Source organism: Salmo salar, chromosome 04 (assembly GCF_965601325.2).
Source record: "Salmo salar chromosome 04, fSalSal1, whole genome shotgun sequence".
NCBI classification, from domain to species: Eukaryota; Metazoa; Chordata; class Actinopteri; order Salmoniformes; family Salmonidae; genus Salmo; species Salmo salar.
Genome location: NC_138294.1, coordinates 78,337,824 through 78,360,315, shown reverse-complemented (window position 1 = coordinate 78,360,315; position 22,492 = coordinate 78,337,824). Strand labels below are relative to the sequence as shown.

General features: G+C 40.9%; 1 protein-coding gene across 14 annotated transcripts in view; it reads left to right on the top strand.

The window, feature by feature from the left end:
* LOC106603804 (disks large homolog 2) overlaps positions 1-22,492 on the top strand; it is a 319,358-nt gene that overhangs the window by 217,833 nt on the left and 79,033 nt on the right. For all 14 annotated transcript variants that reach the window (XM_082974733.1, XM_082974735.1, XM_082974732.1 and 11 more), the window contains one exon: positions 10,920-10,973. In XM_082974733.1, coding sequence (XP_082830859.1) covers positions 10,920-10,973 — 54 coding nt within the window. The remainder of the gene's footprint in view (positions 1-10,919; positions 10,974-22,492) is intronic.

Below are 22,492 nucleotides of genomic sequence, written 5' to 3'. Positions count from 1 at the left end.
AAATAGGGTGCTATTTGGGATGCAGACAATCAGTGCTGGGTAACAGACAGGGGTAGAGAAAAGATGGGGATTGTAGAAAGAATGTGTATGTAGCATGTTTCTTGTTCTCTGTATCACTCTTCATCTCTCATTTGCTATATTGCGCTCCTCATTTACTGTCCTCCACTCTATTCTCATACTCCTCTCTCTACCACTGAATCCCAAATCAACCTCTAGACTCCTCAAACTCAACTCTGGACCTCGAAGCCAGTTCCACTGCGTTTTTTCATTGTTCCCCAATAATCAGAGACTCATTTAGACCTGGGACACCAGGTATGTGCAATTAATTATCAGGTAGAACAGAAAACCGGCAGGCTCCGGACCTCGTAGGGTTGAGTACCCCTGCCCTAGATACTCCTCTCCAGGCACTCCTGTAGATCTAAAGGGATTAGATAGGTGTAAGCAAAATGGTACTTACTTCACCTTGCCTTCTGATGGCCTTACCCCTATCCAGGAGGGACTACATTGATTTGGGAGAACCTCTCTCTGTCATTGGCCGTGCCTATGCCAAAAAATGTTTTATAGTATGTGAAATGTTGAAAGTAGTACTCTGAATGAGTCTTCTAATGCGCGATTGCACTGACTCCGATTTTTGTCAGAACGGATGATGGGGGGACTGTAACATAATTATAATAATGAATAAACCCAAAAAGAGATAACAATCATTTCATACCTTCATTACATTGAGACACGATCACGTCTCTTTTTTTCATTTGTGAGAATACTTGGGAACAGATTCCTGATTTGACTCAAAACAAAAATCTCACCCTAATTTTTTTTAATATAGATTTTCTTTTACAAAAATCTATTGCTGGCCGACCCCTGCCCTTTATAGTGCACTACTTTTGAACAGAACCCTATGGGTGCTATTTGGGACGCAGACATTTTCTTCTGCATGAGCAAACCAATGGTAGTAACAGGTAAGTCCATGTAGTTGAATAATAATAATACAAAAATAATCTCCAAATATTCGGCGGTAATCCACGGACAGAGTGGTTTAGTTATTGCATGTTTTATACAATGTTTTGCAATTGAGGTGGAGTTCTCATGGCTAAAAGGGTTCTAATGCAGCACAAATTGCACACTATTCCCTATGTAGTACACTACTTTTGACCAGAGCCCAATGCAACCTGTTCAAAATTACTGCACTATAAAGGGAATAGGGTGCCATTTGGGACGCAGAGTGATATTTGTAATTAACAAGCTCGGTGTATTATAGTTATTAACACCTAATTAACCCCAGAAGTAGATCAGACCAGGCTCCCTTCAGTGAATCCCGCTCAGTCACATTTGGTAGAGGTTCAGGCTCTTTCTCAATTCGCCTTTCCTAGATTCCTCGCATCAGCTCTCCTTTCGTCCTTCTCAAAACGCATTGGAGCAGAAGGCCCAAGGGGTGGGACCTTGGATTGTCTCCTCCAATACGGTTGAGAAGTAGGTGAGGAGATAGGATGCAAGGAAACATAGGATGTCAGTGTGTGCCAGTGTCAAGAGAGGAAGACAAATGGTTTGGAAATGGAGTCGAACAATAGTACAGTGTCTGTATGTACTGCATCTATTCAGGACTTATACTGGTACACATGCTGAGTGCTGAACTAGAGCACATACACAGCTGTGTGTGTGTGTAATTGTATTTGATATGGATCCCCATTTGCCAAGGCAGCAGCTACTCTTCCTGGGGTCCAGCAAAATTAAGGCAGTTATACAATTGTAAAAACATTACAATTATTCAAAACATATTTCACAACACATTAAGTGTGTTCCCTCAGGCCCCTACTCTACTACCACATTATCTACGACACAAAATCCATGTGTACATGTGTGTATAGTGCGTATGTTATCGTGTGTGTGTGTGTGTGCGCGTGTGTGACATTACGATGTCCAATCTCCAGTGTACATTATGACATGGTGGTTATATAAATAATAAATGCCTCAGCAGTCAAGTTTACAAAGAAACAAAACAAAAACTCTTAATGATGGTGCGTTTTGCATCATCATAGGTTTTTGCTCTGAACTGAAAGTGCTATCCATCTCGAAAACGTGACTGCTGACTTAGGGATTGTATTAACAGTGAAGTAATGAACAAAATACTTCAAGATCGTTTTTTGGAGTGGTATTCCTGGAAAGGCACACAAGTTAACATTGGGTTAGCGTAGCGCAGTCCGCCACCATTCATTTTCATCCAGTTAAATATACACTGCCTTTGAATAACAATCATAATCCTGAATTGCAACTCCTAATTGATTTCCCTGAGTACTGTGCATTCAAATGCACTCAATTTCCCAATCTTCCTCTCTCACTTTCTATTTGTACACATGCACGCACACCAGTGGAGGCTGATGATTGGCTGAATACCTGGGGCGCAGGGTGGTTGGAGTTGTCAACAAAGCAGAATGACTGTCACGACCTGACCCTTGTAAGATGTCATTCTCTATAGTAGAGTAGGTCAGGGCGTGACAAGGGGTGTTTTTGGGTGGTTTTCTTGTTATCTGTTTCTATGTTGTTTTTCTAGGTTTCTATTTCTATGTTGGGGTTGTTGGGATTATCTCCAATTAGAGGCATCCGGTTCTCGTTGTCTCTAATTGGAGATAATATTTATATAGGGGGTTTTTCCATTTGTGTTTGTGGGTTGTTAATTTTTGAGTAGTGTTATTTTCTCTGCGTCACGGTTTGTTGTTTTGTTGTTACAAGTATTTTGGTGTATTGCAAACGTTTCACGGAATAAATAAATATGTGGAACTACAACCATGCTGCGCGTTGGTCCGATCCTTTGAACAGCCATGACAGAACAACCCACAAACACAAATAGAAAAACCCCCTACATAAATATGATCTCCAATTCAACCACTATTCAATTTTCTCAAACATACGACTATTTTACACCATTTTAAAGATACACTTCTCCTTAATCCAACCACATTGTCCGATTTCAAAAAGGCTTTACAGCGAAAGCAAAACATTAGATTATGTTAGGAGAGTACATAGACCAAAATAACCACACAGCCATTTTCCAAGCAAGCATATATGTCACAAAAACCCAAAACACAGCTAAATGAAGCTCTAACCTTTGACGATCTTCATCAGATGACACTCCTAGGACATTATGTTACACAATACATGTATGTTTTGTTCAATCAAGTTCATATTTATATCCAAAAACAGCATTTTACATTGGCGCGTGATGTTCAGAAAATGTATTCCACCAAAAACTTCCAGTGAATTTACAAAAATACTCATCATAAACGTTGACAAAATACATAACAATTATTTTAAGAATTATAGATACAGAACTCCTTTATGCAACCGCTGTGTCAGATTTTAAAATAGCTTTACGGAGAAAGCACATTTTTCAATATTCTGAGACATAGCTCGCCATCACGGCTAGCTAATTTGACACCTGCCAAGTTCGGAGCAACCTAAACTCAGAATTAGTATTAGAAATATGCTCTTACCTTTGCTGATCTTCGTCAGAATGCACTCCCAGGACTGCTACTTCCACAAGAAATGTTGTTTTTGTTCGAAATAATCCATAGTTATGTCCAAATACCTCCGTTTTGTTCGTGCGTTCAGGTCACTATCCAAAGGCTAGCGCAATTCGAGACACAAAAAGTCAAAATGTTCCATTACCGTACTTAGAAGCATGTCAAACGCTGTTTAAAATCAATTTTTAACGTAAAATTGTGATAATATTCCAACTGGACAATAGCGTATTCATTCAAGGAGAAAAAGAAAAAACAGCGAGCTCGCGGGACCGCGCATATCCAATCCCTTTGTTGCCAGGCAGACCACTGAGAAACTGAGCTACTATACTCTGCCCAGAGACAGGAGAAGGCTCAAACCACTTTCTGAAGGCTTTAGACAGCCATTGGAAGCCTTCGAAAGTGCAACGTAACACCACAGATACTGTAGTTTTGAAAGGGACTAGAAAGAAGAACTACAATTCTCAGATCCTCCACTTCCTGGTTGACTTTTTCTCAGGTTTTTGCCTGCCATATGAGTTATGTTATACTCACAGACACCATTCAAACAGTTTTAGTAACTTCAGAGTGTTTTCTATCCAAATCTACTAATAATATGCATATTCTCGTTTCTGGGCAAGAGTAGTAAGTTTAAATCGGGTACGTTTTTTCATCCGGCCGTGAAAATACTGCCCCCTATCCATATCAGGATAACTACCTTGTGTCTTGTTGCTGTGCTCAGTCTTGCCATGGTGTATGACTTTTGACAGTAAACTGTCTTCAACAACCTCACCTTGTTGGCTGAGTTTGGCTGTTCCTCACCCAGTTGTATTCCTCCTACACAGATGTTTCTGTTAATTATTGTATTTAAACCTACATATTGAATTGATGATAATTAGCACCTGTTTGGTATAATTGTTTAATCATACACCTGACTATATGCCTACAAAATCCCTGACTTTGTGCAAGTGTACCTACAAGAATTGATCCTGTTTTGAAGTCAAAGGGTGGTCACACCAAGTATGGATTTGATTTAGATTTTTCTTCTGTTCACTCACTTTGCATTTAGTTAATTGATAAATATAATCTATTAACATGTCTATTTTTGAAAGCATTCTTACTTTATAGCATTTTTTCTCACCTGACTAAAACTTTTGCACAGTACTGTAAATAAGATATTTCTGTTTTAAAATGTTTGTAAATTTGCAAAAATTTCAAAAACCTGTTTTCGCTTTGTCATTATGGGGTATTGTGTGTAGATTGCTGAGTTTAAAAAAAAAAAATTAATCCATTTAAAAATAAGGCTGTAATGTAACTAAATGTGGAAAAAGTCAAGAGGCCTCAATACTTTCCAAAAGCACTGTAAAACAACTGATGAAAAATACTACTAAACATTTTTTTAAACATGTTTAATATGATTGAAGATACAGAATAGACCATTAAAAAACTAAAAATTACATGCCTTAAGAACTTAAAGTATCTTTTAGAACAATTTTGTGATTCAATGCATTAGGCAGAAATACATGGTTGGAAACACTGGTTGACATTAAACTAATTATTGTTCACTGGCTGCTATTGATTCAGACTAATGAGACAGGTGTTAAATACACCTATTTCACATTTGCATGTCAAAAACCGAATGACCACTGCTTTACATGCTGCCAGTGTTTTGAACAGATTAGATTATACTATTTAGAATGAGCAGCCAGCTCATGAACGAACAAGTGCACCAGAGAGAACGAAACAAGCATGCAGATGCAATAAGTGAAACACATGATCTAACTGGGGATGTCTAACCTAACGTCACAAAGCATGATTCGCTAGCCAATTAACTTTAATTCTGAAATAACTATATAGCAGATATATAGCAAACCTGGTTTCAAAAAAACAAATAGAGCAACACCTCACGGCACAACGCCTCTCCCCCATGTGACCTACTAGTTATGTGTATGTACTGACATGTATGTGTAACTGATATATGCACACAAACTACATGTTAATGTTTTTAAATGTAGGTAAATTGTACTCTTTTGTCTGTAATGTATTTTTTCGTTATATGTCGGCCCCCGGTAAGACTAGCTGTCACCATTGGCGTCGGCAAATGGGGATCCTAATAACTAAAATCAATCAAATATTAGTTTAGAAAGACTTGAAATTGGCATGGGAGCTAACTAGCTAGCAATCTACCAGCTAGCTATAGCTAGCTAGCTGCTTATCAAAGGTAGATAACTGGTTAATTTGACAGAAAAAAATCTAAAAATCTACACATATGGAGTTATGTAGTAACCAAAAAAGTGTTAATCAAATCAAAATATATACAGATGAACGTGGTACCTTCAGGCATTTGGAAATTGCTCCCAAGGATGAACCAGACTTGTGGAGGTCTACAATTTTTTTTATGAGATCTTGGCTGATTTCTTTTGATTTCCCCATAATGTCAAGCAAAGAGGCACTGCGTTTAAAGGTAGGCCTTGAAATACATCCACAGGTACACCTCCAATTGACTCAAATGATGTCAATTAGCCTATCAGAAGCTTCTAAAGCCATGACATAATGTTCTGGAATTTTCCAAGCTGTTTTAAAGGCACAGTCAACTTAGTGAAGTTGGGAACTTCTGACCCACTGGAATTGTGATACAGTGAATTATAAGTGAAATAATCTTTCTGTAAACAATTGTTGGAAAAATTACTTGTGTCATGCACAAAGTAGATGTCCTAACCGACTTGCCAACAACAAGAAACTTGTGGAGTGGTTGAAAAACTAGTTTTAATGACTCCAACCTAAGTGTATGTAAACTTCTGACTTCAACTGTATATGCAGCTAATAAAAACATATGGAAATGTCTGCTCTACCTAAAATTACAACCAACTAATTGCAGCATTACCGCAAAAATGGAATTGGAAAGTGGAAGGGGGAAAAAGTAAGGAACTTGTCTCTCGGCCCTGCATTAAAGACCATAATTGGTTAAAGAAAATTGAAAAATGTATACCACTTTTATTTAAGGACCAAAAAATTGACAGCCGTGCCATATTGATTGCAAAATAGTTGGGAAGAGATTTTTGACGGACCGATTCCATGGCACATGGTTTATGAACTGATACGCAAAATCTTTCAATTTAAAATATTATAAAAAATTCTTGCAACCAATACAATGTTATTTATTTGGGGGTACAACCTTCACAGCTCTGCAGATTTTGCTGCGAAGAGGCAGAATCATTAAATAATTTGTTTTGGTACAGTCCATACGTAGCTTGTTTTTGGTCACAGGTCCAAGAATGGCTGAAGAATTGCAATATTTATCTGCAGTTAACCCTGCCGATAGCACTACTGGGTGATCTGAAAGTCATAGTCAATCGATCAATAATATAATAATACTTTTAGCAACAAAAATGATTTTACATTTACAACCTGTAGAAACAATGAGAATAGAAAGGTTCTGAACTTTTGTGAAACATCACAGCACAGTTAAAAATATATGGCAAATAGAAATCCAATATGGATTGTGTTAAGAGATAGATTGGAGGGGTTGAATGGAGCTGAAGGTTCCATTAATAACAACAAGATAACTAATGTAAAACATACTGTGCCCGTAAAACGTATATAGGTTCAGAACTTTTTTGAAAGAGCACAGTTTGAAAGATATGGCAAATAAATATCAAACCGGATGGACATCAGAAATAGATGGGAGAGGTTGAGGGTAGAGGAAGGACAGGAGTAAAAACAAACAAAATAGAACTATTGTAAAATAGACTGTGTCCATGAAATGTATATATATGTATTAGCTGTAAATACAGGCCTAAACGTTGTTGTTCGCTAGTTTGCTCCAATTGGGGGAGGGGTGGTAGGGTTGGAGGGTAGTAAAGGAAATATATTTATATATTTGTTTATATATGTATGTGTATGTATTTGTATGTATGTATTTATATGTATATATTTGTATATGTATGTATTTATATGTGTATGTATGTATATGTGTGTATATATAAATATTTGCTAAAAAATATATGGGGGATTGGAAGTAATGCAGACAATTACATTGATGGAAGCTACAATCTATCGGCAATATTAAAGCTGCTCTACCCCCTAAAAAAATGATATAATACAAATTATAATAATAATAACAATTAGCAATTTCTGAGGCTGGTAACTCTAATGAACTCATCCTCTGCAGCAGAGGTCACTCTGGGTCTTCCTTTCCTGTGGCAGTCCTCATGAGAGCCAGTTTCATCATAGCGCTGGATGGTTTTTGCGACTGTCATTTTTTTGTTGCTTATTTGACCTGTTCTTGCCATAATATGGACTTGGTCTTTTACCAAATAGGGCTATCTTCTGTGTACCAACCCTACCTTTTCACAACACAACTGATTGGCTCAAACCCACTAAGAAAGAAAGAAATTCCACAAAATAACTTTAACAAGGCACACCTGTTAATTGAAATTAATTCCAGGTATTAACCTCATGAAGCTGTCATCAAGACAAAGGGTGGCTACTTTGAAGAAACTCAAATATTGTTTAACACTTTTTTGTTTAATACACGATTCCATATGTGTTATTTTATAGTCTTGATTTCTTCACTATTATTCTACAATGTAGAAAATAGTAAAAGTCATGACTGTTCTGATTATTTATTTACAAGTTAATTACAATTAGCTTTTTTCTTTAGCGCCATCTGTACCTGATAGAGCAGATCTAGTCTCACGTGTGGAAGAAAGCCGTCTGGCGCTGAGAGACTCACTGGGATGGAGACTAGAGCAGACCTAGAAAATCTGACTGAACGGACACACATTTGAGCCCAGGACGGTCTCTTTACCTTGTGCTGTGACAATTTATGTTATGAAATCCTGCAATTTCATTGGGGCAGTTCCCCCTCATAGCAAATAGATGGCAAAACAATCCAAGCAATGTTCGCACATCCTATGTGCCCGCGCAGCAGCTGCTGCTGGCAAAGTCACTGTGGGGCAGAGAAGTACATTGCATTTGGAAAGTATTCAGACCCCTTCACCTTTACCACATTTTGTTACGTTTACAGCCTTATTCTAAAATGGATTAAATAAAAATTTTCCTCATCAATCTACACACAATACCCCATAATGACAAAGCAAAACAGTTTTTAGAAATGTTAGCAAATTTCTTTGCCACCACCTGTGAATGTTAAAATGTGACACACTCTCACACACACACACACACACACACACACACACACGCACGCACGCACGCACGCACGCACGCACGCACGCACGCACGCACGCACACACACACACACACACACACACACGCACACACACACGCACCCTGATCTGTCTACCTGATCCAAACAATTTGCCTTTCTGAAACATCGTGGAGCTTCAGTTGATGGAAACCCAGCTAGCAATGAGAAATCGGCACAGAAGCGGCCCTCTTCCGGGGGGCCGGAACTGATTGAATCAGCCTGGAATCGGGTGTCGGACTCGGCCCGGAATCAAAATGAATGACTGTCAAGTACATCAGACCGTTTCCGTCTACCGGAATACAGCCTACTTTGCCGGAATCTTACCAGAATCCCCCCAGAAGCGGCCCGATGAAAATGTAAATAAATGTATTACCCGATTTTGTCATTTTAAATACTACTGTTATACATTCAAATTATACCCATCCACAGATTTATTTATATATATATATATATATATTTTATTTTTTATTATTCTTTTTTATTTTAACCCCCTTTTCTTCATGTCCAATTGTCTTGTCTCATCACTGCAACTCCCATACAGCCTCGGGAGAGGTAAAGGTCGAGAACCTTGCGTCCTTCCCGAAACACAACCCTGCCAATCCGCACTGCTTCTTGACACAATGCATGCTTAACCCGGCAACCATGTCAGTGTGCATGCGCCTGGCCTGCCACAGGAGTCGCTACAGTGCGATGGGACAAGGACATCCCGGCCGGGCCAAACCCTCCCCTAACCCGTTGCCTCATCTGTCTCCCGGTCGCGGCCGGCACGGGTATCGAACCAGCATCTGTAGCAACGCAGTGTGAGACACTACGATGCAGTGTCTTAGACTGCTGCGCCACTCGGGAGGCCCCATCCACAAAGTTTTGAATGCTTATGTCATGGATCCCTCCAGAACATTCATTACGCACACCTGTCCCCTATTCCCACTGATTAGTACTTGTATAAGTGTGCCCTTTGGTTTCCATTGGGCTGTCCATTTTTGTTACAATGTCCGTTGGTGTGTGTGAGTACCTGTGCTGTGTGTTTTGGGCTTTCGTGCCCTTGTGGATTGCGCAAATGATTACAGGTCTCTTCCGTGTGTTAATCATTGTGCGTGTGTATTATTTATTCGAGGTACTCCTCGCTCTTTTGTTTTGGTTTCTACCCTGTGTTTTTGTTACGTATTTGTTTGGTCTTCATCCCCGTGCCCTTACACGGCATGCCGTGATTTGAGGTATAATAAAAAGCCCTATTACGCATTCCTGCGCCTGTCTCCCGAATCATTGTTACCAACGTGAGTAAGTATCAAAATACCAAAATACTACTTAAACAGGACTCTTAAATAATTTAATTTAAATGTTAATTACATTTTTGGATCACAGAAACAATGAGAAAATATGGAAAATAAATAAATAATAAAATGTTAATTATATAAAGCAGCCCGTGTAATCATCTGATAGAGAGTAGCCACAATCGGACTGAGCCCCAAGCAATACATTTGGGCCAGATAACTCACACCGGAATCGGCCCGAGCTCAATCCCCGCATCCTAGCCATAAGTAATACTGCCGAAGGCAGCCCAGACTCTGGCCACATGACGTCGGCCGAGTCTGACTCTCAGCCGAGTGCCTGGATTCTCAGCCGGAATCGGCCCAGATCCTCTGTGCTAGCTGGGAACATCTTAAGGGTTTGACTGAATTCTTACCCGCTTCCTTTAAAAATGGCCCAAACAACATTCTTCTATAGCACCTCAACTCTTTTTTATAGCATATTTTATTGCACATTTCAGCTCTTATAAACTTACCCAGAAAGACTCACAGCTGTAATCGCTGCCAAAGCTGCTTCTACAAAGTATCGACTCAGGGGTGTGAATACTTACGTAAATTAGTTAGTTTCAATAAATTAGCAAATATTTCTAAAAACATGTTTTCACTTTGACATTATGGGGTATTGTGTGTAGATGGGGGAGAAAAAAATGATTTAATCCATTTTGAATTCAGGCTGTGACACAACAAAATGTGGAAAAAGTCAAGGGGTATGAATAGTTTCTGAAGGCACTGTATTCTGGGACGGTTTAGCATTTGTAAGACGGCTCTTGAATTCCTCATGATACAGGGTGAAGTCACCACATGATCCAGGGGCTGTCCCCTGGATCCATTTATAGAAAGTAGGACACTAGTGGGTTTAGGCATCTCTTGCTGTTTCTTATCCTCTTCCCCACTCTCTCTCTTTTTCAGGCGAGTCCCGCTCCAATAATTGTCAACACCGACACTCTGGAGAGCGTACCTTACGTGAGTTCCTTTTTATCTTTTATGCTTCGCCCCATTTTTTTTTTTTTTGCATTTGATTATATTTTGGCAATTCATTTAGTTATGTTTATAAGCACAAACAACATATATTTCCCCGTGTACTCACTTTAAGTAGTCTTTATTAGCCATATGAGAGGGGAATTATGTTTTGAGGACGGATAAGACATTTCAGCACTGTTTGTCAATGGACACAATGTTATATTCTTGAATATTTATCTGAAACACAACATACAGTATATGGGTAAAACAAATAAGGCCGCTGTTGTGAATTATTGATAGTTTTTATAAATAAAACACCAACACAGGACCACTGATTTGTACAGCCCAAAAGCCTGCATTTTGGTTTGGCATCAGAACTTTTCTCTTAACAGATATTTATTATTGATGCCTTCTCTTTGTTGGCACTGGGATTCTGGTGGGACAAAGTCCTTCAAAGGCCATTTTGACACAATTTGGAGTGAGATGGTAAATGAATGAGCAAGATTTAGGGTGAAAGTAAAGTAAGGTACTGTATGAAATGTAATCTGTTGTAGTAGAGGAAGGGAATGTCATGGGAGGATGTTTTTAAACATAATTACAAGTAATAAAGCGGCTTGTTTAGTGACACGTAGCCAGTCCAGTCAGCTACACTGTATACAAACAGTAGCATCGTCTTGATGACTCTGTCCTTCAAGAAAGCTGCAGCAAATTACATTTTAACTTCATAATGAACAGAGCAGAGAACTCATCACTGTAATGGAAGACAGTTGCATAATACAAAGCCCGGAAGAAGCATGTTATTCCCTCATGATGCTAATCACATTTTGGCCCTCGACTGTTTCCAATAAATGTCAGTAAACATCCTTGGAAATGCCACTTTGTTTCTGAATGACCTGCCAAAAGTTGTTTACTATTTCACTGCTTTGCCTCTTAGCTCATTCGCTGCCTGTTCTAGACGAAAAATATTGAAGATTCCAGAAGAGCACCATTCTGAATTATTTAGCCATGACTTCCATACCCTGTGTCTACATTGTGTTTGTGACCAGATTTACTGGTCACAAGCTTGCCAGTGTTATAATTAAGCAATAAGGCACAGGGGGGGTGTGGTATATGGTCAATATATCACGGCTAAGGGCTGTTCATAAGCACGGCGCAACACGGAGTATATTGGCCATATATCACACCCCCAAGGTGCCTTATTGCTATTATAAACTGGCTGCCAACATAATTAGAGCAGTAAAAATACATTTTTGTCATACCCGTGATATATGGTCTGATATACCACGGTTGTCAGCCAATCAGTATTAAGAGCTCGAACCACCCAGTTTGTAATTGCATTTCACTGTTCCAAAGAAGCTGAAATATCCCTAATAGATTGTGCAGGTTCTTACTCACACAGCATCAAGGTGGTCCTGTATCGCTCAGTTGGTAGAGCATGGAGTTGCAATGTCATAGTTGTGGGTTTGGTTCCTGCTGGGGCCACCAATACAAAAATAATGTATGGATGCTCTACTGTAAGTCACTTAGGATAGAAGCGACTCTTAAATGGCTTATATTATTATTATATTACTATATATTATTGTTACCCATCCATCTCTAACTCGACCTAAGCCGTATCATTTCATGAACCCTGAAGTCATCAACACTCATATAGGTCATTTGAAATAAATTATGTTTGAAGGATGCCCAATGCAAAGAGGTCAAATGGTATATAATTGTACATCCAACATGAAGCATTCTGAGGGGATTCTCAGCACATAATGTTCTTCCCCTTTGTGGATACTTAGATAAGAAGAAACTGCAACGCATACATCATCACACAGGAAGTTTCCTCCAAAGCTGCGTTGCCTGCATTCTCTGGTCAGAAGTGCAGCGGTAAGGAGAGGCAGAGCGGGCATCACTGAATCCTCTCTATTTCCTGTAGGCGGCAGGGCCTGGATAGCACAAGAGTTATGAGTTGCCCTGGAAAACCAGGTGTTAACTCTAGATTTCCCACTTCTCCCTCTGCAGACCGTGCTTCCCTTCTCCCTCTGCAGACCGTGCTTCCCTTCTCCCTCTGCAGACCGTGCTTCCCTTCTCCCTCTGCAGACCGTGCTTCCCTTCTCCCTCTGCAGACCGTGCTTCCCTTCTCCCTCTGCAGACCGTGCTTCTCTTCTCCCTCTGCAGACCGTGCTTCTCTTCTCCCTCTGCAGATCGTGCTTCTTTAAAGGGGCAATTTGGCATTGGTACATTCATTTTTGGACTTTTAATGTAATGATGTATACTGTAAAGCCATTGATTCTTGAAGATTAAAACTTATAACTGCCTCATGAGCTTAACTCAACTGTGTTACTCCATCAGACCCAAAAATATAAGCTTGTTTTACTCCACTGTTTATAAAAAATGTAATTGTAAACAAACACTGTAGATAATTTTGGTCTGATGCATGGTCAGTCCTCCTGATGCATGGTCAACCATAGCTCCGTCAATGAGTTTGAGAGTGGTTACATTTCTCCAGCCCCATCCCTCAGCTGTTTACCAAAATTGATGTTGATGTTGCTTTAACTGCAGTTTGCCCCTTTAAAACAATTCAACTCTAAGGAGGTTGACGGACCTGAATATTATAATAAAGCGTTTTCCAAAGCAGTGTCTTTTAAAGATGCAGAAGGTAGGCACTGATGTGGAACACTTTTTATGTTTTATGAAGACAGTTGCCTCCTTTGTCATGTGTTACATTACATCCAAGGTGGGTGACGATAGGCAAAGGGAGGGGAACCCACTTCATTCAGCTGCCAAATCATCCACAAGGCACCTTTTTTCATTAGGAAGACCTTAGCCTGTTTGCTAGCGACACGACACAGGAATGATACGCCATATAAACTAATTAAAACCTATGCTGACACCACTTGTGTTGAAAGCTGCATCATTACCGCTAGAACAGCCAAGCCACTCGTTTTTGAATTTTTGACATCACAGAGGGCACGATCAAAGCGTATGATTGCTCAGAAACGGTGGTCCCATGTTGCTTGGTCTATCCTGAGCTTCATGGTCTGTTGTCCTGTGTTTCATGGTCTGTTTTCTGGAATTCCTTGGTCTGTCATCCTGACTTTCATGGTCTGTTGTCCTGACTTTCATGGTCTGTTGTCTGGAATTCCTCGGTCTGTCGTCTTGACTTTCATGGTCTGTCGTCCTGACTTTCAAAGTCTGTTGTCCGGAATTTCTTGGTCTGTCGTCCTGACTTTCATGGTCTGTCATCCTGACTTTCATGGTCTGTTGTCCTGAGATGCATGATCTGTAGTCCTGAGTTCCTTAGTCTGTCGTCCTGACTTTCATGGTCTGTTGTCCTGAATTTCATGGTCTGTCGTCCTGACTTTCATGGTCTATTGTCCGGAATTCCTTGGTCTGTCGTCCTGACTTTCATGGTCTGTTGTCCTGACTTTCATGGTCTGTTGTCCTGACTTTCATGGTCTGTTGTCCTGACTTTCATGGTCTGTTATCTTGACTTTCATGGTCTGTTGTCCTGACTTTCATAACCAGTTGTCCTGACTGGTTATGTGGTCTTTTGTCCTGACTTTCATGGTCTGTTGTCCTGACTTTCATGGTCTGTTGTCCTGAGTTCCTTAGTCTGTCATCTTGACTTTCATGGTCTGTCATCCTGACTTTCATGGTCTATTGTCCGGAATTCCTTGGTCTGTCGTCCTGACTTTCATGGTCTGTTGTCCTGACTTTCACGGTCAGTTGTCCTGAGTTTCATGGCCAGTTGTCCTCCGTTTCATGGTCTGTTGTCCTGACTTTCATGGTCTGTTGTCCTGACTTTCATGGCCAGTTGTCCTGAGCTTCATGGTCTTTGTCCTGACTTTCATGGTCTGTTGTCCTGACTTTCATGGTCTGTTGTCCTGACTTTCATGGCCAGTTGTCCTCAGTTTCATGTTCTGTTGTCCTGACTTTCATGGTCTGTTGTCCTGAGTTTCATGTTCTGTTGTCCTGACTTTCATGGTCTTTTATCCTGACTTTCATGGTCTGTTGTCCTGACTTTCATCGTCTGTTGTCCGGAATTCCTCAGTCTGTTGTCCTGACTTTCATGGTCTGTCATCCTTTCATGGTCTGTCGTTCTGACTTTCATGGTCTGTCGTCCTGACTTTCATGGTCTGTTGTCCTGAGTTGCATGGTCTGTTGTCCTGAGTTCCTTAGTCTGTTGTCCTGACTTTCATGGTCTTTTGTCCTGACTTTCATGGTCAGGTGTCCTGACTTTCTTGGTCTGTTGTCCTGAGTTCCTTAGTCTGTTGTCCTGACTTTCATGGTCTGTTGTCCTGAGTTTCATGGTCTGTTGTCCTGAGTTCCTTAGCCTCTCGTCCTGACTTTCATGGTCTGTCGTCTTGGATTTCATGGTCTGTCGTCCTGAATTTCATGGTCTGTCGTCCTGACTTTCATGGTCTGTTGTCCGGAATTCCTCGGCCTGTCGTCCTGACTTTCATGGTCTGTCGTCTTGGATTTCATGGTCTGTCATCCTGAATTTCATGGTCTGTCGTCCTGACTTTCATGGTCTGTTGTCCGGAATTCCTCGGTCTGTCGTCCTGACTTTCATGGTCTGTCGTCCTGACTTTCATGGTCTGTTGTCCTGAGTTTCATGTTCTGTTGTCCTGACTTTCATGGTCTTTTATCCTGACTTTCATGGTCTGTTGTCCTGAGATTCATGATCTGTTCTACTGAGTTCCTTAGTCTGTCGTCCTGACTTTCATGGTCTGTCGTCCTGAATTTCATGGTCTGTCGTCCTGAATTTCATTGTGTGTCAACCTGACTTTCATGGTCTATTGTCCGGAATTCCTTGGTCTGTCGTCCTGACTTTCATGGTCTGCTGTCCTGAGTTTCATGGCCAGTTGTCCTGACTTTCATGGTCTGTTGTCCTGACTTTCATGGTCTGTTGTCCTGACTTTCATGGTCAGTTGTCCTGAGTTTCATGGCCAGTTGTCCTGAGTTTCATGGCCAGTTGTCCTCCGTTTCATGGTCTGTTGTCCTGACTTTCATAGCCAGTTATCCTGAGTTTCTTGGTCTTTTGTCCTGACTGTCATTGTCTGTTGTCCTGACTTTCATGGTCTGTTGTCCTGACTTTCATGGCCAATTGTCCTCAGTTTCATGGTCTTTTGTCCTGACTTTCATGGTCTGTCATCCTGAGTTTCATGGTCTGTTGTCTGGAATTCCTCGGTCTATCGTCCTGACTTTCATGGTCTGTTGTCCTGACTTTCATGGTCTGTTGTCCTGAGTTGCATGGTCTGTCATCCTGAGTTCCTTAGTCTGTCGTCCTGACTTTCATGGTCTGTCGTCCTGACTTTCATGGTCTGTCGTCCTGAATTTCATGGTCTGTCGTGTCACAGGCCGGCTCATAGCCTCTGGCAAAAATTAGGGGACATCAACAACAGGTATAGGCCAATCAAAAGATTCTTTATTATAAACCAAACTATTAACTTTAAACAAAGAAAAAGGAATGAGGTGTGGAAATGTCATAGTGTAGGGTGTATGTTAGGTGCATGGATGCGTGAATATGTGTGTGTGAACATGACTGAGTGGAAACTACTTAAAACTACAAAAGGAACAAACAAAACAGGATCATACCTGGAGGAGCAGGGAGAGAGAGAGAGAGAGAGAGGTTAGTGGAGCAGTTTTAAATACCCTGAGCCTAGGTGGCTCCAATCACGCCAGCTCCAATCATTAAAGACCCTCCTCTGCCTGCAGGAGGAACCGCCCCTGCACTGCAGAGGAGGGGCCGTGACACCCCCCTCCTTAAAATGAGAGTCCCACCCTCAACCCAAATTACGACCCAACATATTTAAAACAATCCAAAATCCCCCCCCCCCCCCCCTAAAAAAAAGGATACCAGTCCCGGCTGCTAGTAGTAGCCCCGTGTCCCCTAGCTGACTGTCCCTCCTCAAACTCAGCAGCCCTGGTACCTGAGGAGCAAATTAAGAGGAAAGAGGCGCAGACAGCCCGCAGGGGTCAGCAGGGAGAAAATACAAACTAGGCTAAAGGAGCACGGGACAGAGCATCAGCAATTATATTATCCTTATACCTAATGTGTCTAATATCGAGGTTGAATGGTTGCAAGAACAAAGCCCAACGCATCAGGCGCTGGTTGGGATTTTGCAGGGACTTCAGAAAAATAAGGGGGTTGTGGTCAGTGAACACAGTTAAAGGGGTTAAACCAGAACCAACATTGACCTCGAAGTGCTGTAAAGCCCAAATGAGACCTAAAGCTTCCTTTTCAATTACAGAATAGTTTTGCTGATACTTATTAAATTTCCGGGAAAAGAAACTGACTGGACACTCAACATTGTCATCATTTTCCTGGAGAAGCACAGCCTCAGCACCGATTTCACTGGCGTCTACCTGCAATTTGAAAGGTTTCCCAAAATTTGGTGCTGCCAACACGGGTGCCAAACACAAAAGAGCCTTAACTGCATCAAATGCCTCTTGACACTGGGTGGACCAGATAAATTCAGCCTTGGCCTTCAACAGATTGGTCAGGGGGGACACTACTACTGAAAAGTTTTTACAGAAAGCACGGTAGTACCCCGCCATTCCCAGGAAGCGCATCAGTTCTTTCTTTGTGGAGGGCTGTGGGAACTGCTTCACAGCCTGAACCTTGGCTTCCACTGGACAGACAACACCCTGACCAACAACCTTGCCTAGGTATGTGACTGTAGCTTTGGCAAACTCACACTTTGCCAAATTGATAGTCAACCTGGCCCACACCAGTCTTTCGAACAGGGCTTGCACTCTACAGACATGCTCCTCCCAAGAGTCTGAGTAGACGACCACGTCATCCAATTGCAGTCTCTTCTCCTGAGATACACGATAAAATCTCTGATAGGCTTAGCATCTCCGATGTCTATGTCATGCTCAATTAAGTGGGTTTTCGATAGAGTGTCAGAAAACAAAACAGGGTAGTTTCTCATAAGAGCTACCAATTCATCACATTTCTCAGAGTCTAAATGATCTACCAAAACCCCAAGGTTTTGCAAAGTCTGGGAGTTTTTCAACCGACCTTGTAAGACTTCATCCGAAACCCTAACTACCTCCTCTTCTCCCCCCTCCACAAAGTTAAAGCCACAAGATGCAGTGACTGGAGCAGCAGTCAACGCTGACCTCACCGCTGGAGTGCCTTCCACTTTGCTTAGATCACGGGAGTGATAACATTTTAACAGGTTCACATGGCATAATTTAGAGGACTTCCTATAACCAGGGGTTTCAATAAGTTAGTTCAAATCTGACACTTTGCGCAACACAGTGAAAGGACCACAGTATTTTGCCTGAAAAGGTGAACTTACAAGAGGCAAAAGAGCAAGTACACGATCACCGGGACTAAACTCACGCAGCTCAGCCTGTCCGTCATATTTCATTTTCATTTTCTGTTGAGAACATTTTAGTTTTTCTTTTGCCAGTTCACCAGCCCTATACAACTTCAACCTAAAACTATTTACATAGTCAATAAGGTTCCGAGGTGGTTCCTCAGGCAAACAACCATCCTGTAGCACTGCTAAAGGCCCACGCACCTTATGACCAAACACTAAGTAATTTGGGCTAAACCCTGTGCTTTCCTGCACTACTTCACGAGCAGCTAGTAACAGCCAAGGTAACCCCTCCTCCTAATCTGCAGTCAGTTCTGTACAGTATGCACGAAGCAAGGATTTTAAAGTTTGATGAAAAGTTGCAAAGCTCCCTGACTTTGAGCATGGTACGCAGTAGACTTATTGTGTTTAACTTTAAGCTGTTTGAGAACCTGAGCAAATAAATGGGAGGTAAAGTTAGATCCCTGATCTGACTGGATGATTTTTGGAATCCCAAATGTTGATATGAATTGAGTTAACGCTTTAACCTCTCTCGGGTATGTGGGACGAAATCGTCCCACCCTATTCAACAGCCAGTGAGAAATCAGAGCGCCAAATTTAACCTGTTAGGGCTAGGGGGCAGTATTGACACGGCTGGATAAAAAACGTACCCGATTTAATCTGGTTACTACTCCTGCCCAGTAACGAGAATATGCATATAATTATTGGCTTTGGATAGAAAACACCCTAAAGTTTCTAAAACTGTTTGAATGGTGTCTGTGAGTATAACAGAACTCAAATGGCAGGCCAAAACCTGAGAAGATTCCATGCAGGAAGTGGCCTGTCTGACAATTTCTTGCCCTTCTTGATTATCTCTATCCATTACAGAGGATCTCTGCTGTTACGTGACACTTCCTACGGCTCCCATGGGCTCTCAGAAGGCGGCAAAAAGCTGAATCGTGGCTTTGCAGGCTCTGGCTGAAAAAAAGTTGCGCGTTTGGGTAGTGGCTGGTTACAGTACTGTGAGACTCACGCGCGTGCCCGCGTCGACAGAATGCTTTGTTTTCTTTCGTCTGTTTACCTAAATGCAGATTCCCGGTCGGAATATTATCGCTTTTTTAAGAGAAAAATGGCATAAAAATGGATTTTAAACAGCGGTTGACATGCTTCGAAGTACGGTAATGGAATATTTAGAACTCTTTTGTCACGAATTGCGCCATGCTCGTAACCCTTATTTACACTTCGGATAGTGTCTTGAACGCACGAACAAAACGCCGCTATTTGGATATAACGATGGATTATTTTGGACCAAACCAACATTTGTTATTGAAGTAGCAGTCCTGGGAGTGCATTCTGACGAAGAACACCAAAGGTAATCAAACTTTTGTAATAGTAAATCTGAGTTTGGTCAGGGCTAAACTTGGTGGGTGTCTAAATAGCTAGCCGTGATGGCTGGGCTATGTACTCAGAATATTGCAAAATGTGCTTTCACCGAAAAGCTATTTTAAAATCGGACACCTCGATTGCACAAAGGAGTTCTGTATCTATAATTCTTAAAATAATTGTTATGTTTTTTGTGAACGTTTATCGTGAGTAATTTAGTAAATGAAGATCATCAAAGGTTAGTGATGAAAATCATCAAAGGTTAGTGCTGCATTTAGCTGTCTTCTGGGTTTTTGTGACATTATATGCTAGCTTGAAAAATGGGTGTCTGATTATTTCTGGCTGGGTACTCTGCTGACGTAATCTAATGTTTTGCTTTCGTTGTAAAGCCTTTTTGAAATCGGACAGTGTGGTTAGATTAACGAGAGTCTTGTCTTTAACCTCTCTGGGGCAGGCGGGACGAATTCGTCCCACCTACGTAACAGCCAGTTGAATCCTGTGGCGCGATTTTCAAAACCTTTGAAATGCTATTACTTCAATTTCTCAAACATATGACTATTTTACAGCTATTTAAAGACAAGACTCTCGTTAATCTAACCACACTGTCCGATTTCAAAAAGGCTTTACAACGAAAGCAAAACATTAGATTATGTCAGCAGAGTACCAAGCCAGAAATAATCAGACACCCATTTTTCAAGCTAGCATATAATGTCACAAAAACCCAGAAGACAGCTAAATGCAGCACTAACCTTTGATGATCTTCATCAGATGACAACCCTAGGACATTATGTTATACAATACATGCATGTTTTGTTCAATCAAGTTCATATTTATATCAAAAACCAGCTTTTTACATTAGCATGTGACGTTCAGAACTAGCATACCCCCCGCAAACTTCCGGCGAATTCACTAACAATTTACTAAATTACTTACGATAAACGTTCACAAAAAGCATAACAATTATTTTAAGAATTATAGATACAGAACTCCTCTATGCACTCGATATGTCCGATTTTAAAATAGCTTTTTGGTGAAAGCACATTTTGCAATATTCTAAGTACATAGCCCAGCCATCACGGGCTAGCTATTTAGACACCCGGCAAGTTTAGCACTCACCAATATCAGATTTACTATTATAAAAGTTTGATTACCTTTTGTTGTCTTCGTCAGAATGCACTCCCAGGACTGCTACTTCAATAACAAATGTTGGTTTGGTCCAAAATAATCCATCGTTATATCCGAATAGCGGCGTTTTGTTCGTGCGTCCCAGACACTATCCGAAATGGTAAATCAGGGTCGTGCGCATGGCGCAATTCGTGACAAAAAAAATCTAAATATTCCATTACCGTACTTCGAAGCATGTCAACCGCTGTTTAAAATCAATTTTTATGCCATTTTTCTCGTAAAAAAGCGATAATATTCTGACCGGGAATGTCCATTTAGCTAAACAGAGGAAAGAAAACAAAGCTTTCGGTCGACGGGGGCACGAGCCTGAGTCTCACAGTACTGTAACCAGCCACTACCCAAACGCACTACTTTTTTTCAGCCAGAGCCTGCAAAGCCACGATTCAGCGTTTTGCCGCCTTCTGAGAACCTATGGCAGCCGTAGGAAGTGTCACGGGACAGCTAAGATCCTCACTCTTCAATAAACAGAGACAAGAAGAACGACACCTTGTCAGACAGGCCACTTCCTGCATGAAATCTTCTCAGGTTTTTGCCTGCCATATGAGTTCTGTTATACTCACAGACACCATTCAAACAGTTTTAGAAACTTTAGGGTGTTTTCTATCCAAAGCCAATAATTATATGCATATTCTAGTTACTGGGCAGGAGTAGTAACCAGATTAAATCGGGTACGTTTTTTATCCAGCCGTGTCAATACTGCCCCCTAGCCCTAACAGGTTAAAATGGTGTAAAATAGTCATATGTTTGAGAAATTGAAGTAATAGCGTTTCTAAGGTATTTGAAAATCGCGCCACGGGATTACACTGGCTGTTGCGTAGGTGGGACGATTTCGTCCCGCCTAGCCCAGAGAGGTTAAAACCACAAAATGTCATAATTCAAAGTTCTCAAACATAGGACTATTTTACACCATTTTATAGATACACTTCTCCTGAATCGAACCACGTTGTCCGATTTCCAAAAGGCTTTACAGCGAAAGCAAAACATTAGATTATGTTAGGAGAGTACATTGACACAATAACCACACAGCCATTTTCTAAGCAACTAGCATGCATCACAAATACCCAAAACACAGCTAAATGAAGCACTAACCTTTGACGATCTTCATCAGATGACACTCCTAGGACATTATGTTATACAATACATGCATTTTTTTGTTGGATAAAGTTCATATTTATATCTAAAAACAGCATTTTACATCGGCGCGTGACGTTCAGAAAATATTTTCCCTCAAATACTGCCGGTGATCAGCGCCACAATTTACAAAAATACTTGTCATAAACGTTGATACAAAATTAAACTGTCATTCAAAGAATTATAGATGAACATCTCCTTTATGCAAACGCTATGAAAGATTTCAAAAAAGTTTCACGAGGAAAGCACTCTGCAATAATCTGAGTACTGAGCTCAGAAAAATACACTAGGCTATACAGATAGCCGCCATCTTGGAGTCATCTAAAATCATAATTTGCATTAGAAATATTCCCTTACCTTTGATGATCTTCATCAGAAGGCACTTCTAGGAATCCCAGGTCCACAACAAATGTTGTTTTGTTCGATAAAGTCCACAATTTATGTCCAAATATCTCCTTGTTGTTCTCGCGTTCAGTAAGCTACTTCAAATGTAGAAAGCTCGCGGACGATGTCGCGACGAAA